This window comes from Mandrillus leucophaeus, unplaced genomic scaffold (assembly GCF_000951045.1).
Source record: "Mandrillus leucophaeus isolate KB7577 unplaced genomic scaffold, Mleu.le_1.0 Scaffold380, whole genome shotgun sequence".
NCBI lineage: Eukaryota > Metazoa > Chordata > Mammalia > Primates > Cercopithecidae > Mandrillus > Mandrillus leucophaeus.
The window spans coordinates 932,760-949,831 of record NW_012104032.1 but is presented as its reverse complement, the minus strand read 5'-3'; the positions used below and the strand labels follow the sequence as shown (position 1 = coordinate 949,831).

The window sequence follows — 17,072 nt, the reverse complement described above, 5'->3', positions numbered from 1 at the left end:
AAAAAAAAAAAAAAATTAGACTTCAAGGACCTGTCACCACTTGGAAGAGATTGACTAACTTTTTTGCTGTGTTTGGTTAAATCCATTCTGATTCTGATTGTGCCTGAGGAATTCTAAATTTATGAGGTAAGGTGTCTTTTTCATTGCTTGGAGCAGGAAATTGAGGGTCCTCAGTCCTGTTTCACTTGAGCCCTGTTCAAAACTCTGGTCTTCTGCCTCCTGTGGATATAACAAAAATGTCCCTATATAGCAGAAAATAGTGGTATTCTCTTTTTACTTAAAAAAAAAACAGAGGAAGAAAGGAAAGAGGGGATTTGTTTGTGTGGGCAGCTGTATCATTCAGCTGTAGTTAATTCAGACCTGGATTTCTCTCGATACAAGCTTCCTGTATATTCACAGACCTAGCAGGAAGTAGCAGCTTTAGGTTCTTGGTACAATGCATATTTGTCCTTCTGCCTGTGTAGGAGGAAGGTAAGGGTTCTTTAAGCCAATATGATGGTGTAATTGATACTCCTCAGGGGATATACAATGCCAATATCCCAAATGATGCATTAAAAAGCAGAATTTGTTGTCATCAATAGAGTTTGCTCCACTGAGAAATTATCTAAGGAATATACCCCAAAATCATACTGTTCTTGGTTATCTTGGGACCAGTATGCTCCTGAGGGTATCTAGTCCCACTGTTTCTTACTAAATGTTCACATCAGTTTTTCAGCTCTTCATGAGTTTTCTATAATAACTAAAATTTCAACATATATGGCTATAGGAATTTCCCTTTCCATTAGCTTCTCTGAATCTCATATTCACATATGAATTGTTATATGGTATTATTAGCCTCCAAATAGTCATATTGTTTTCTTCTGGGCTGCTTTGTGTACTGTTTAATTATGGGTAGATATCCCCACTGCTGATTCTGTGCAATTTCACAGACTGTTAAGCTGTGTTGGGCTCTGACACATAGTTATCAAGGCTTTGGTACTAGTCCTGCAAGTAGGTAGAGTCCATTCATTTGCGGGGGACAGTTTCAAGGATTCCTCTATCTTTTTTCTTTTTCTTTTTTTTTTTTTTTTTGGAGACAGAGTCACTCTGTCACTCAGGCTGGAGTGCAGTGGCCCAATCTCTGCTCACTGCAACCTCCACCTCCTGGGTTCAAGCAATTATCATGCCTCAGCCTCCTGAGTAGCTGGGACTACAGACGCAGGCTGTCACACCCAGCTAATTTTTGTATTTTTAATAGAGATTGAGTTTCACCATGTTGGCCAGGCTGGTCTCAAACTCCTGGCCTCAGGCAGTCCTCCTGCCTCAGCCTCCCAAAGTGTTGATATTACAGGTGTGAGCCACCACGCCCGGCCCTGATTATTGTCTGAAAATAAAATGTTTGGAATTCTTGGGTCCCACAGACTAGATCATGGGGAAATAGAAAACACACACCTCCTGTGTCTTCAGAGGGTAAAGGAGAGCGTGGTAAGATTCTTATTCTTAAAAAAAGGAATTTTTGGCTGGGCATGGTGGCTCATGCCTGTAATCCCAGCACTTTGGGAGGCCAAGGCGGGCGGATCACGAGGTCAGGAGATCAAGACCATCCTGGCTGATATAGTAAAACCCCGTCTCTACTAAAAATACAAAAAATTAGCCTGGTGTGGTGGCGGGCACCTGTAGTCCCAGCTACTCAGGAGGCTGAGAGAGGAGAATGGCGTGAACCCGGGAGGCGGAGCTTGCAGTGAGCGGAGATCGTTCCACTGCACTCTAGCCTGGGTGACAGAGTGAGACTCTGTCTCAAAAAAAAAAAAGGAATTTTCAATAACAAAATCTCTCAAAATCAACCACTTCTGGAGAGGCATATTAGCAGCTGAGAGTATTTTAGGACAGTGGATAAACGGAGCATTTTATTTGAGGATGGCCGAAGGTAGCATTTTCTGTGGTGTAACATTCTTTGGGGGATTCTATTAAAATTTTTTTTCTTCTTTTTGAGACGGAGTTTTGCTCTTGTTGCCCAGGCTGGAGTGTAATGGCACGATCTCGGCTCACCACAACCTCTGCATCCTGGGTTCAAGCGATTCTCCTGCTTCAGCCTCCCGAGTAGCTGGGATTACAGGCATGCGCTGCCACGCCTCATTAATGTTGTATTTTTAGTAGAGACGGGATTTCTCCATGTTGGTCAGGCTGGTAATCCACCCACCTCAGCCTCCCAAATCCCAAAGTGCTGGGATTACAGGCGTGAGCCACCATGCCCGGCCAAAAAAATTTTTTTTCAAAAAGAAAACTTTCAGGTTAGCAAACATTTAGTAAGTGTCCACTTGGTACCCACAGTGACACCCTAATTCAGAAATAGGGAACATTACTTTGTGTTAAGCCCTGGGCTAGGGGGCCAAGAGATGCAATCCCTATCCTTGAGGAATTATGCAAGGTGGAGATGGGGGGCAGGTAAAGTAGCAGTTATTATACAGAGTGATAAGGGCATTGCTGAAAACCTGTCATGCCAGTCACCAAATGGCTTTGCCTCGGAGAACAAGCAGTCTACTCTTTTGAGGAAACTCAAAGCCCCAGAGGTGACATCAAATGAGATAATGGCGTATTAAGTGTGCATGTATTTTACATATACCTGTACCTTCACTTGGGGTGTCCTCCAAGCCAGACTCTTAGAAGCTAACACTTGTTACACTGTTCCATGAAGTAGGTATTGTTATTATGCCCACTTTGCAGATTACAAAACAGATACACAGAACCAGGAACTTGCCTACTATCACACAACTTTCAACAGAGTGGGGCTGGCCAGTCTGACTCCAAAGGCTTCACTCTTACCCTGAGCAGACAGGGACCACTATGTGAAAGGAAACATTTAAAGTAATGTATAAATATGGCCACTTTAGCATGCAGCTGGCATTGTAAGTGTAAGATTTTAAGCAGCCAGGAGAAATTTTCATTCCTAGCTAAAAACTCAAATGTTACGCAAGACACTGAGCTTTGGTTCTCAGAAGTTTGTCTTAGTGTAAACTTCTGCCACTACGATACAAAAGGAACATCTCTGCAGTCAGCAAATAAGCATTTTGAGTATCTACTGAGCACTTTTTGAATTATTAGCATGTTTCCCACTTTGGTCTAGTGAAGATTCCCATGGTGACTATTTTCTGCTTAGTTCCCAATCGCTTTCTGCCCAGCTGATCTCCCCCGCCCCTTATAGCAGCACTCTCACTTCACTGTCTTATCTGCTTTAGAGCCTCACCTTGGAGCCCTTGCTTCAAGAAGTGGCCTTCAAGCTTCAGCTACCCAAGGTCCCCTTGCCCTGTTTATCCTTTCTTTTTCTGGCCCCAGTGGACCTTGGGGCAGGGTGACCTTATTAAAGACTCTATAAAACAAAGTTGTCTGTCATCTCTTCAGAGACACCACCCCCGCCCCGCTTCTACTGGTAATTGAAAAAAGAACTCTCCTTGCTTATCCACTTCCCTCCGCCATCCCTGGGAAAAGGACATGTTGGGAGTAGTAACACGTGGTCATTGCCGGGGTGAGCAGCCAGTTACTGTAGTGATTGGATAGTGACAATTCCCATCCCACCTCCCTACCTGCAGCATCTGACTGGTTGGTCTGGTTTCAGTGTTCCATGCCTAGATTACTGGATAGAGGGTGGTAGGCACATAAAACATTGCTCATGCCCTACCCTGTATCCAGCTTTCATTACCATCCTTCTTTAATCACTTTTCAACTTGGGTTTTATCGTTCTTTTATTTAATCTTTTTTCACTCCCACCTCTACTGTTTGCCTGCCTTCTATTCTCTGGAATCTTCCAATCAAGCAGCTGTAACTTTACATGTCCTACACCCAGCCCCCTCCCCTGCCTCCTGGGAAGACCAGGAGGGAGCACCCCAGCCCTCCGGGGTTAAGCCTCTGTAGCTGCTGTAACCTGAGAAAAGAAGGCCAGGCCTCTGGAGCCGGCAGTCAGCTCCCTGTGGCCTGCCAAAGGATAAGAACCTTGCTCACTCAGCTCCCTCCCTCTTTTCTTTCCCCTCCCCTGCTGCAGCAAGGCCCTCCCCCATCCGCACACACGGGCTGCTGGGTAAGTGGCAAGATGGCTCCCCTGCATGTCTCCGGCTGATCGCTGCCGCTCCGCCAATACAATAGAGCCAGCCACTACCAGCAGCCTGGCCCTCTTCCTCCTTCTCCAGAGAGACCAATCCAGCCGAACTCGGGGTTTGCCGTGAGGACTTAACGCTTATCTCTTAAAAGCCAGATCTGTTTTAGCCTCCCCGCACCACCACCACCTCCCCTTCCATTTACCATTTTTTGGATCCCCGGTTGCTACATCTCAATTTTCTCTCTCTGGATCGGGTGGCTGGGGAGGAGGTGGTGGGATCTTGGGACAAGGAAGGTGTGCTTTTTTTTTCTTTATTTTTTTTAGGATTTTTTTTGTTTGGTTTTTGTTATTTCTTCCATTCCAGAAAGGGATAAACAGCACTTCCAGGGGGAGAAAAAAAATCATGTTATCAGAAAGCAAAGAAGGGTGAGAGCTTCACATTTCCATGTATGCCTTTTCCCCACCGCTCTAGCTCGCCTCATCTTCCTTCTCTTCCTCATGGCTTTCATTCCGTCTTTCGTTTTGGTTTGTTTTCAGTCATTCTGCTTTCCCCCTTTGTCCTTCCTGCCCAGTTTCTAATTGGCCCCATTTGCCCTTTCTATATGGGAAATAGATATTTTTTTTTATAAGTCTTTTCTCTAGATGTAAGCAGTTCAATCTCGTGTTTCTGTGGGGGCCTGTTAGCTGGGGGCCCAGTTCCGATTTTCCCCTCCCCCTAACCCCCTAGTGCATCCCTCCTTGACTGCTCTAGGGAGGTTCTTCTGACCTCTGAGTGTCAGTCAGCCTGTTGGGAATGCTGACTTTTCTGGTGGTGATTATCGGCCTGGAAGGCTTGGTTTCCCCTCTCCTGAGCCTTAGGCCTCTGATCATCTTTATTTGATTTTTTTTGCTTGGTGTTTGGATGGTAGAGGGGGTGAGATTTGACATAGAAGTTGGAGATGAAGACAGAAATCAAAGGTGGAAAGATAGTTTATCTGAAGTGAATCTCTGGGATTCTTTGCCTGAAATGGGAGCTAACTTGAGAGATTAAGAGTGGGAGAGTGGGTTTGGTGTTCGTGGGGGAAGCTGCCTGTGTGGGGGAGGGTGTGTCCTGACTAGGAGGCCTGCTCTCTTTATCTCTTGGAATGAGGGAGTGGGAGAAACTGGGTGAAAGCCGAATGTAGGAACAGTTTCTACACCTCTGAGCAGGTAAAAGTGGCCCTAATCTTCTCTGAGCTCTCATACTCAATTCAGCAGTTTTAATTTTTCCTTTTGAATGAGAGAGGGTCCTTGAAGCTTGAACCTTCACCAGGCCTGCTTCCCTGCAGCCCCCACCCCCACCATTTTCTCCATGCTGGTGTCTCCAGATCCTGAGGGTCAGCAGGCCTTTACTTATTAAGCAGTTGATTAAACACAGGTCAGGCTTTTTTGCCAAAGCCGTGGCCATTTCTTGTCTTTTTAAGGGAATCAGGCTTCCCTTCGTTTTTTATGCAATTTTGCTATATAAAGGTGCGTGTGGCCAGGGAGACTGAGGCCACAGGGTTGTGGGTAAATCACAGTCACTTTCGTGGGACTATTTTCAGAGGAGGGTTTTTCTCCCTTCATATAAGAGTACTCTGGTGAGTTACTACCTGAGAATAGTTGCAGTCCTAACCCCGCAAATGACAACTTTAACTCATCTGGGCAATGGGTGGATGTGGTTGCTGTGATCCACGCTCTTTCCCCAAGGAAAATCTGTTTCCCACTTTTCCCACTGGGACAAGGTCTCTAACCTTGATCAGAAAAGCAGCCCTCCTAATCCCACCCAAGTGAGGAGGCATGGGGGTTTCCTGACCCAGTAACTAACATCTTGCTCTCTCTTCCCCCTTGGTTCTTTTCTGCGCCCCCCCCCCACCACCACTCCCCCCCTCCTGTCAGTGAGGAGAAGGAGGAAGTGACCATGGACACAAGTGAAAACAGACCTGAAAATGATGTTCCAGAACCTCCCATGCCTATTGCAGACCAAGTCAGCAATGATGACCGCCCGGAGGGCAGTGTTGAAGATGAGGAGAAGAAAGAGGTAAACATCCAAGCCACCTGTTGGGGTGGGTGGGCAGGAATGGACCTAAGGGAAAGAGTAGACCACTCTAGTGATCCCTCTTACACAGTGGGTTAACTTAAAGGAAAGATGAGGCAGGGACTTGGATCAGAATAGGGCCAAGGGAGAATTCGCTGGTTTAGCAAGGGAGACCTCTTGTGATGGGGACAGGGGTCATTCATTTTCCTTTCCTTGTTGGGGAAGTAGTGCCCAGATTCTAGATGTTTGTAACGAACTGGAAAGTCTGATAATGGCCCTTTATCTAAGATTTATGTTCAGCTTTTCCTGCTGTCTTCCCAAGCTTCTGGTGGTAACTCCTTTAGCTTTCCCTCCTTTTTAAAAGCCTGATGGAGCCCAACGCCATCTAGTGGACATTGATGGTTCTCACAAGACCAGCCATGCTGAGAAATTTTTGTTCCTCCTCTGCCCCCCAGTGGTCTCATTGCAGAGATGTAGCTACTTAGAAGCCAGCACTTGTGATCCAGAAGGCCCCTTCTCAGTTATCTGTGACCCCTCTACCTCCTTTTTTGGCATATGTTATCTTGTGTCCTGCACCCAATTCAGGGGGCTTCCCCCATCAGAGCCAGCGAAGTCTTCTTGGCTCTTAAAGTAATTGAGAAAGAATGAGCTGGGTTTAGGAGCGGGTAACAGGGTGGGAGGGACTGTTGTGTGTGTAGCCTTTTTCTGGTGTGTGTTGCGGGGGTGGGGGCCGGTGAAAGTGATTTGATGTGCAGAATATTATTTATTACAAGGTCCTTCTTCCCCGTAAAACTTTGTCCAAGTACCTCATGTACGGTAATCCGCCCGTAAAATATAACCCTGCCCAACTGGCCAATCGCTGATGCCGCCTCTTCCTCTGGACCCACCCGCTGCTACTGAGCTGCCCAATCAGAGCCAAGTCTGCTATCCAGGTGTCTTGGCCAGAGGGGGGCATGTATATGGGCTCCTGTGATGGGCCCCCTTTTGCCTCCCTGTCTCGCTTACATCAGGGGGCCAAGAAGAACACTGTTCTGGAGAGACTTGTATTGAGCAAGCAAAAAACATTTGGAAAGGGGTGGACTTGCATCATCTCCCTACTTGGGACACCCCAAGAAGAGCTTGTGCCAGTGCTGGGGCGCCTGCCCACATGCCCTTGCCCTTTTGAGGACTGTGGGTTGCCTTGTTTGCTACAGACTGTTGGGATCCCCGTCTAGGGCACCAAGACCTCCTAAAGTTTGTGATCGCAGTGCCATGCTGTAAAACACTGAGTGGGACCCTCTACTTAAGCTGTGACGACTAGGAACCGTGCAGAGGAGTCTAGGGTCTGAGCCCCTGGGGATTTAATGCTGATGACAGCCCAGCCCATGTATCACCACTTGCTCATCAGATGGACTTTCCTTTGGTCCCTGTTGTCCATGGTGAAGGGCAGCATGTTGGTTGCTCCAACTTCTCCTCCATCCCTGGAGGCAGGGACTCATTTCATCCACCTGACTGGAACCACTGTCTCAGCTGGAGTCCCTGAGGAGATGCCAGCCACAACTCTCCGAAGAGAAGTATTCTGACCTTGCTGCTGAATGTGTGCCAGGTCCGGGGGATATTCACCTACTACCCCCAGGCTACCTTCATCAGAGGCTCCATGATCCCACTCGGTGAGAGGACCCCCTCCCCAGTTACAGGCAGAGGAGAAAGGGACTCTGGAGTCATCACCTGGATTCCAAGTATTGGGTGGTGGTATTGCTGCAGCTTGCCACTGGTGGACATGGGTCCTGCCTGCCTCTCACGATAAAAGGCAAGGATCATTCCTGCTACTCACAGGCCATCTCATCAGGGACTGCAAGATGATGTCCCTACAGGGCCAGGACTGATGTCTCTGCCCCTTTTCCCCCTCTGTCCCTCGCTGAGCCTGGCCACCGCCAGTGAACTGTCTTGACATCATGGAAACTGGGCAGCGTCCCCCCACACGTTTCCCTCCCGCCCCCCCTGCGCCCCTGGGAGGACTCTGGCAGTGCCGTGCTGACTACCACGCCGTGCGCCCACCTTTTTTGCCAACCCAACCCCCCACCAATTGCACAGCGCCTAGCAGGGAGGGCTCATTCTGATTGGACCGGCGGTTGACTAGATACAGTACACAGTGAGGTGCGATTGGCTGAACTGAAGATCCCAGGTGTGAGATGGTACCTGGAACATTTGTCATATTCCTAGTTTATTTTCTTCTTTATTTTCTTCTTCTTTTTTTAATATTTTATTTTATTTTTTCTATATCTTTATTTTTTCTGATTTCTTTTATTTATTTATTTGGTTCATGTTTTTCCTGTTTTAATTAAGACTTTTTTTTTTTTTTTTTTTTTTTTCCCTCCTCACTAACTTACCCATCGAGAGCGGCCCAGCTAGGGGTCAGGCTGGCCCTTAACAGAGACCAAGGAGACTTGGTTAGACGACACAAACGGGGCTGGGGGCGGGGGTGGATGGGAAAGGGATTTCATCACGAGGTTTCTGCCCTACCCTTTAGAAGAGTGGTAGAGAGGTCTTAGTTTTTCCAGAAATAAGCACCTACATTTAAAAATACTCTATTCCCTTTTTCTCTTGCTTTTTTTTCCCCCCTCTCCATAGTCTTTCGTCATTCACCCACTGAGTGTTTGGGGTAGAAACTTGTCCCAAAGATGTCTTCTGGTCCTTGGCAGGGCCTCTAAGGCTTGAGCCCTGGTTGCAGAGGAAACAGTAAGACTCTGCTGAAGCTCCCTGAGGTGGCTGGAAAGTCTTAAGAATCTCCTTGGGGACAGTCTGCCCTTCATAAAAACCTTCCTTTGCCAAAGACACCTTTAAGTTCTTTTTGCTAGCACTTGGCTCAAGAGCCTCATCTCCAGTGGGTCTAGTGCTGCCCTTTTCCACAGTGTGGTGGGGGTCTGGGCAGCCTTGACATGACGGTCTGCTGTCCAGGCATCTCAAAGCCATTGTCATTGGGCATCAGTCTGGCCATTGAAGAAAGGAGGGTTACCTTGTTAAAGTTGCCATCCAAAGTTGGTTTTCCTTGTTTCCTCCAGTTAGCAAGGAAGGATCCGGGAGGACTAGATGACCCAGTTTGGGGCACAGTTTGTTTGACTTGGTGTCCTCTCGATTCAGACAGTGAAAGAGAGGGCATGACCAACATCTTTAAGGGGCTGAGAGGCTACTGAATTCCTCTTCTAGCTTATTTCTGGTTAAGCTAATACACAGGTGTGATACGGAGTAGATGACTTTTCCCTGCTCTGATGTTTAGTTTTTTGTTTTTTTTTTTTTCTCTAACTTGCATTGATTCTGCTTCGTTTTTGCCGTTTGCCGCTTCTGTTTTGGTCTCTGTCTGTCTCTGTGTCTCTCTCTGTCTCTCTCTCTCACTCTCTCTGTGTCTTTGGAGGCTATTCTAAGACTGCCCCATCTAACCTCCTTCCCCCCTCTCTGTGGGGTGTCTCTCTTTCTCTTTTTTTCCCTTTTTCTTCTTTATACAGAGCTCGCTGCCCAAATCATTCAAGAGGAAGATCTCCGTTGTCTGTAAGTCTAGCCCCAAGTCCCTGATAAAAGTCAAGAATACCATACCATAAAAATCAGCATTCATTGAGAACCAGATTTTCATTCTCAATGGCATTCTTGGGTCGCTCCCTCCTGCCCCACCCCTTGTGCCTAGCAAATCTGAATCCTTTCCTATGTAGGGTTTCATTTTGAAATTCAAAGCTTGAGACAATCTCCATCATATTTCTCTAGTCACATTTTAATGAGATACACTATGAGGTGTCTGAGACCATGTCCCATTTAGCCTTAGAGGCATTTATTCTTTCAGATACGTGAATACTCAACAACGAATGAGTTTCAAGGACTCCTATGTAATGCTTAGCAGTTTATGAATTATTCTGGGTTTTGTTGTTGTTGTTGTTTTTGAGACGGAGTCTTCCTCTATAGTAGTCCAGGCTGGAGTGCAGTGGTACAATCTTGGCTCACTGCAACCTCCGCCTCCCAGGTCCCAGTTCAAGCAGTTCTCCTCAGCCTCCTCAGTAGCTGGGATTAGAGGCACGTGCCACCATGCCCAACTAATTTTTGTATTTTTAATAGAGATGGGATTTCATCATGTTGGCCAGGCTGGTCTTGAACTCCTGACCTCGTGATCTGCCTGCCTCGTCTCCCAAAGTGTTGGGATTACAGGCGTGAGTCATCGCGCTTGACCTTGTTTACGGGTTATTCTAAGAGCGCACCCGAGGAAATGAAAGTGCCCCACACCTCAAACAGTTAACAATTTTAACATTTTCCCCAATGAGGAACTCTAGATTACAAAAGTATAATAGATGTTTATAACTTAAATATCAATCTGTGGTGTGAAAATTAAAGGAAGACCAGATCCCATCATGATCTTAGTTCTGCTTAGATGTTAGTATCACGTAGTGTTCTTGTTTCTTCTGCATTCACATGTCCTTCTCAGTTTTTCTTCCACACTACTTAAGATACTACTGTCTACCATTAAAAGTTTAAACAGCTCATTATACTAGCTACCCCTCCCTTACTGCTTTTAGATCAGTAGTTTCTATCAGGAAGGGACCTCAGCCCTTTTAGTGTTCAGTCTGAAGCCATGGTTTCCCAGTTCCCAAATGTGATTTCTTTTCTTTTCTTTTTTTTTTTTTTTTTTTTTTTTTTCTTTAAGACGGAGGCTTGCTCTGTTGCCAGGCTGGAGTGCAGTCAGTGGCACAATCTCGGCTCACTGCAACCTCCACCTCCCAGGTTCAAGCAATTCTCCTGCCTCAGCGCCCTGAGTAGCTGAGATTACAGGCGTGCGCCACAACGCCCGGCTAATTTTTGTATTTTTAGTAGAGATGGGGTTTCACCACGTTGGTCAGGCTGGTCTCCTGACCTCATGATCCACCCGCCTCAGCCTCCCAAAGTGTTGGCATTACATGCGTGAGTCACCACACCCACACACTGATTTCTTTAACCTCCAAAACTCCAGCCAGGGGTAACCTGTAGGTATTATGGTTTGAACTAGCAGAGGTCCTGAGACCATCTAACTGTTGGGTCTATTTCTTGGGGACAGCAGCTACCAAGGGGGTGCCAGCTGGAAACAGTGACACAGAGGGGGGCCAGCCTGGTCGGAAACGACGTTGGGGAGCCAGCACAGCCACCACACAGAAGAAACCTTCCATCAGTATCACCACTGAATCACTCAAGGTGAGGTGGGAGGAGCCAGGGAAGGGAGGATGAGACCTGTTAAGGTGGGAGTAGACATGGGCCCAGTGTAACGGGGTGGGGGGTATCTGTGTCCCAGAGCCTCATCCCCGACATCAAACCCCTGGCGGGGCAGGAGGCTGTTGTGGATCTTCATGCTGATGACTCTCGCATCTCTGAGGATGAGACAGAGCGTAATGGCGATGATGGGACCCATGACAAGGGGCTGAAAATATGCCGGACAGTCACTCAGGTAAGGCTTCTGCACCCCAGTGTCAGGAGGAAGGTGGGAGCAGTAGATGCAGAGCAGCCAGCTGAGGAGCTGAGATAAAGTCTTTGGAGGGAACTTTCCTGTCTGTGCAGAGGGTTGGGTTGATTGACACTTTCAGGGGTCAGACTACCAAATCCAGCTGGCTACCTGTTATAAATAAAGTTTTATTGGAACACAACCACACCAGTTCATTCACTTTTGTCTGTGGCTGTTTGTTCACTACAACATCACTGGAGTTGAGTAGTTGCAACAGACTATGTGGCCTGCAAAACCTGAAGTACTGCTTTGCTCTACAGAAAAAAATTTACCAACTCCTGCCTTAGTTTTCCTCAAGGCAAAGTTGAGGTACTAACAATCCCAGGATCTAGTAGAGGTGAGCTGGATAATGAAATACCCCTAGCAGAAGGAACATGCTAAGTTGACTGCTGCTCTCACCAGGGAACCAGAGGCTGAAAAGAATATGCCAGTTTGGTGTTTAACAGACCTGCTGTGTTCTCTTGATAGGTAGTACCTGCAGAGGGCCAGGAGAATGGGCAAAGGGAAGAAGAGGAAGAAGAGAAGGAACCTGAAGCAGAACCTCCTGTACCTCCCCAGGTGTCAGTAGAGGTGGCCTTGCCCCCACCTGCAGAGCATGAAGTAAAGAAAGGTGAGTGACGCTTTTCATATATCATATCTTTCTCCTACATATGAAGTAAGCTACTTGAGGGCCAGATTTTACTCTGTTTAATCTTTGAATCTCCATGATGAGGTTAGCCTAGCACAGTACTTTGCAGATTATAGGTGCTCTACACGTTTAGATGAAGGAGTGGCTACTTGGTATAAAAGAAAGGGAACCGTGATAGTTATATTGAAAGTGAAACAAGCCAGTATTGCTTCCTACCAAAAGCTGTTCTTGTGGTCTTCTTCATAGTGACTTTAGGAGATACCTTAACTCGACGTTCCATTAGCCAGCAAAAGTCCGGAGTTTCCATTACAATTGATGACCCAGTCCGAACTGCCCAGGTGCCCTCCCCACCCCGGGGCAAGATTAGCAACATTGTCCATATCTCCAATTTGGTAAGTCATTGTTTCTCACATCCCAGCTGGCTTAGTGGTTAAGTTTGAGCTTTAGGCTTACGCTTCTTAGGTTCCACTCATAGTTGAACTGGTCTACCAATAGATTAAGTTACCCACTGATCTTGAGTGAGTTACTTAACCTATTTACCCATCTAAAAATGAAGGGGAAAAGCTGTCGCCCTGCAGGGTTGTTTTGAGGACTTGCAGAGGGCCTCGTATACAATGTCTCAGTGCTGGGAAGCACCACCACTCTTCTCACATTCTTACTGCAAGATTCCTAAACTCTCTGCCCTCACCCAAACCTTGAAACTATAGTCCTGTGACAGCAGCTTGGGAAATCTAAAGATTGGCTGTATGGGTGGTGGTCTTGCCTTCTTCAAGACCCTGAAAGTCTATTTTCATTGGCAGGTCCGTCCTTTCACTTTAGGCCAGCTAAAGGAGTTGTTGGGGCGCACAGGAACCTTGGTGGAAGAGGCCTTCTGGATTGACAAGATCAAATCTCATTGCTTTGTAACGGTGAGGGGAAGAAGCTGATTCTATAGGTCATGGCATATATTTCCTTTTGTGACCAGTGTGGGCAGGTTTAAGGGTGTTGCAGCAAGTGGGAAGGGTTGCAGACACACTGTGACCCTCCATCTTCTCCCTTCCTCCACCAGTACTCAACAGTAGAGGAAGCTGTTGCCACCCGCACAGCTCTGCATGGGGTCAAATGGCCCCAGTCCAATCCCAAATTCCTTTGTGCTGACTATGCCGAGCAAGATGAGGTAAGAAACCTAGGGAGAGGAAGGAGGGGAGGGGCTGGGGAAGCCATTCGCTGCTAGATTTCAGCAGAGATCCCTGCCAGACCTTGAGATTCTGTTCTTTCCTGTTCTTCCCTGGCTTTGGTTCCTTTAATTGTACCATGGGGCTTCAAAGTGGTACCTGGGCTCCTTGAGTGGGAGTGATACCACCTCTATCCTGACTGTCCTTGTCCCTCCTCTCCCCACAGCTGGATTATCACCGAGGCCTCTTGGTGGACCGTCCCTCTGAAACTAAGACAGAGGAGCAGGGGATACCACGGCCCCTGCACCCCCCACCCCCACCCCCAGTCCAGCCACCACAGCACCCCCGGGCAGAGCAGCGGGAGCAGGAACGGGCAGTGCGGGAACAGTGGGCAGAGCGGGAACGGGAAATGGAGCGGCGGGAGCGGACTCGATCAGAGCGTGAATGGGATCGGGACAAAGTTCGGGAAGGGCCCCGTTCCCGATCAAGGTCCCGTGACCGCCGCCGCAAGGAACGCGCAAAGTCTAAAGAAAAGAAGAGTGAGAAGAAAGGTAGGTACTTAGCTATGGGGTACGCATACCCACTAGTAGGTGGGAAAGGGACCCAGATGGGATGGGACAGAGGGTCAGATGCATCAAATCTGGTTCACTTTTTTCTACCTCAGAGAAAGCCCAGGAGGAACCACCTGCCAAGCTGCTGGATGACCTTTTCCGAAAGACCAAGGCAGCTCCCTGCATCTATTGGCTCCCACTAACTGACAGCCAGGTGAGTGCTCTCCTTGGTGCCCTGCTCCCTAGTGGCACCGAGGCTTGAGGTCAGGGTGAGGGGAGATTCATGTGACTGTGGGAGTGAGTTGGCCCAAGTACTTACTAGCTTTAGGCTAAAGGGGAAAAAACTAAGCATCACAAAAAGGCAGTTTTCAGTTAATTGGTATACCATAGAGAAACCAGACCAAGGAGGGTAATGATGGACACACAGCAGCTGAGGTTTGTGGATGTCTGGGAAGCTGGCTGTGCCGCCAACCAAGCTTCTTAGAACTTGATTTTAGGCAGTGTGTGGTGGCTCACGCCTGTAATGCGAGCACTTTGGGAGGCTAAGTTGGGTGAATCACCTCAGGTCAGGAGTTCCAGACCAGGCTGGCCAACATGGAAACCCTGTCTCTACTAAAAATACAAAAATTAGCCAGGCGCGGTTGCAGGTGCCTATAATCCCAGCTTCTTGGGAGGCTGAGGAGGAGAATTGCTTGAACCCAGGAGGCGGAGCTTGCAGTGAGCAAAGATTGTGCCATTGCACTCCAGCCTGGGCAACAAGAACAAAACTCTGTCTTGGACAATAATAAAAAAAAGAACTTGACTCTATTTAGCTGAGAAATTGTGTTTTATAAATTCATTTCCCTGCTTTTTAAGAGTTTTTGCATTTTTAATTTAGTTTCTTAGTAACAGGCCTTTTAGGAATTTTAGGCTTATGCTACTCAAAAAAGATTTGTTCACATCTATGCTGATGGTAGGGAGCTAGGGAAACACCAAGGGCCAGGCATGGGTGGTGCCAGTACCTGTCAGTGTGTCTAAAAGTTGAAACATGGTGGCCAGGTGTGGTGGCTCACGCGTGTAATCCCAGCACTTTGGGAAGCTGAGGTGGGTGGATCACCTGAGGTCAGGAGTTTGATACCAGCCTGGCCAACATGGTGAAACCCCATCTCTACTAAAAATAGCAAAACTTAGTGGGGCATGGTGGCAGACACCTGTAATCCCAGCTACTAGGGAGGCTGAGGCGGGAGAATCGTTTGAACCTGGGAGTCAGAGGTTGCAGTGAGCCGAGATAGCACCACTGCACTCCAGCCAGTAACTCTGTTACTCACGCCTGGGCAACAGAGTAAGACTGTCTCAAGAAGGAAAAAAAAAAAAAGGCTGAAACTTGGAGAAAGGTGCTCTAAGAAAGACAGGATGCAGTTGCTGAACCCCTAAACCCTTCCTGCTTAACTGAAAAGCTGATCCTGAGCTAGGAGGCGGGGTCCAGGCACAAATGGAGGCTGTGACCAGGACTGAGCTGCCTACTCTGTGCCTTTCCTACCTGGCTGCAGATCGTTCAGAAGGAGGCAGAGCGGGCCGAACGGGCCAAGGAGCGGGAGAAGCGGCGAAAGGAGCAAGAAGAAGAAGAGCAAAAGGAGCGGGAGAAGGAAGCCGAGCGTGAACGGAACCGACAGCTGGAGCGAGAGAAACGTCGGGAGCACAGTCGGGAGAGGGACAGGGAGAGAGAGAGAGAAAGAGAGCGGGACAGGGGGGACCGAGATCGGGATAGGGAAAGGGACCGAGAACGAGGCAGGGAAAGGGATCGCAGGGACACCAAGCGGCACAGCAGAAGCCGGAGTCGGAGCACACCTGTGCGGGACCGGGGTGGGCGCCGCTAGCGGGGAAAACACTAGAGCTGCAGGTACCAGCCACTCGGCCCCAGGGGGTTACGGCCACAGAGGGATAGGCACAGTCTCCACCACCCTGGAGCCAAGGGTCTTTCACACCACCTACCCCTACGTACATACCAAATGGAACGGTGGCCATCCTTTCCCCCCAAACACACCCCCTTAACCTATCTCTTGGGACAGCCCTCCCCTCCCTCTCATTTCCCATTAAGTCTGAGAGGCAAGAGCTAGGTTAGGCAAGGAGGCGGTTGGCCAGAGATGGGGAACAGCCAGGTGCCCTAGTCCTCTGATTTTTCCTCCATCCTGCTTACCACCTCCCTGGGTACTTAACAGCCTTCTCTTGGGAACAGCCGGGGCCAGGACTGGGTCACCTATGAGCTGAATCAGCATCTCCTCCTGAGTCCCAGGGCCCCTGCAGTTCCCAGTCTCTTCTGTCCTGCAGCCCTTGTCTCTTTCCCACAGGTTCCACTTTATATCCACCTTTTCCTTTTGTTCAATTTTTATTTTTATTTTTTTTATTATTAAATGATGTGGTCTATGGAAAAAAAATAAAAATCTGACTTAGTTTTAAACTGTGTGAGTGGCTTTCGTTGGGCAGGTTAAGCCACACTGTGGATATCTGTAGCCTGGAGTAGGAGTTGCTCCCATACCATGTGTTCCTTTAGGCTGACTGCTTCCTGCTTACTGAAACAGGAACTTCCCACTGTTTTCCATCCCCTGCCTTGGCCGTGACCAGCCCAAAGCTGTGGACCTTCCTCATTTGGGAAGGCCCCACTGGGAAATGGGGCAACCTGTGTCCGTGGCGACACCCCAGCAGGGCTAGGAGGGTGGGTTCTCCTCTGGTTCATGGTCCTGCGCACGGTTAAATCGGATTTGGTCACCTGCCTGCCACCTTGGTGTTTCCCACAACTGCCGCCAGGGGGCAGCAGCTCCTCGCTCTGTTGGCCCCTGTCACCGAGCTTCCCAAAAAGGGCTCTACTGCCCGCCTCCGCCCTCCCGCCGATGTCGTGCCTCTGTCCCCGAACCGCTCCCTGGGCCCGGGCCTCAGACTCTCTGGACCCTTAGGCCGTCCTTAAGTGTTCCCCAGCTGACCTGCTACCGTGCTCTGCACGGGCTCTCAAAACGCCACCGCCTTGCAGATGGAATCCACATCAGTCCCAAAAGCCAGCCAGGAACCGGGAGCCCGGAGCCCGGAGCCGGGTCTCTCCGCAGTGGGCTCGGAATTCCCCACCTCACAGTGCGCTCACCCGTTGTCCGCTGCGGGCGGCAGGCTGGCAGCTTC

At 48.6% G+C, this 17,072-nt stretch overlaps 1 protein-coding gene across 6 annotated transcripts in view; it reads left to right on the top strand.

Annotated features, from left to right (window-relative positions):
* The window catches only part of ACIN1 (apoptotic chromatin condensation inducer 1), a 36,880-nt gene extending 20,518 nt beyond the window's left edge, over nucleotides 1-16,362 (top strand). For 2 of the 6 annotated variants that reach the window (XM_011990657.1, XM_011990655.1), the window contains 11 exons: nucleotides 5,966-6,107; nucleotides 9,587-9,629; nucleotides 11,155-11,288; nucleotides 11,386-11,538; nucleotides 12,061-12,202; nucleotides 12,467-12,612; nucleotides 13,021-13,128; nucleotides 13,269-13,376; nucleotides 13,601-13,925; nucleotides 14,039-14,139; nucleotides 15,455-16,362. In XM_011990657.1, coding sequence (XP_011846047.1) covers nucleotides 5,966-6,107; nucleotides 9,587-9,629; nucleotides 11,155-11,288; nucleotides 11,386-11,538; nucleotides 12,061-12,202; nucleotides 12,467-12,612; nucleotides 13,021-13,128; nucleotides 13,269-13,376; nucleotides 13,601-13,925; nucleotides 14,039-14,139; nucleotides 15,455-15,781 — 1,729 coding nt within the window. In that variant the 3' untranslated portion in view covers nucleotides 15,782-16,362. Of the gene's footprint in view, nucleotides 1-4,048; nucleotides 4,496-5,965; nucleotides 6,108-9,586; nucleotides 9,630-11,154; nucleotides 11,289-11,385; nucleotides 11,539-12,060; nucleotides 12,203-12,466; nucleotides 12,613-13,020; nucleotides 13,129-13,268; nucleotides 13,377-13,600; nucleotides 13,926-14,038; nucleotides 14,140-15,454 lie in introns of those variants that run through there. The other 4 variants (XM_011990660.1, XM_011990658.1, XM_011990659.1 and 1 more) reach the window with 4 other exon arrangements.
* Nucleotides 16,363-17,072: the final 710 nt, after the last annotated feature.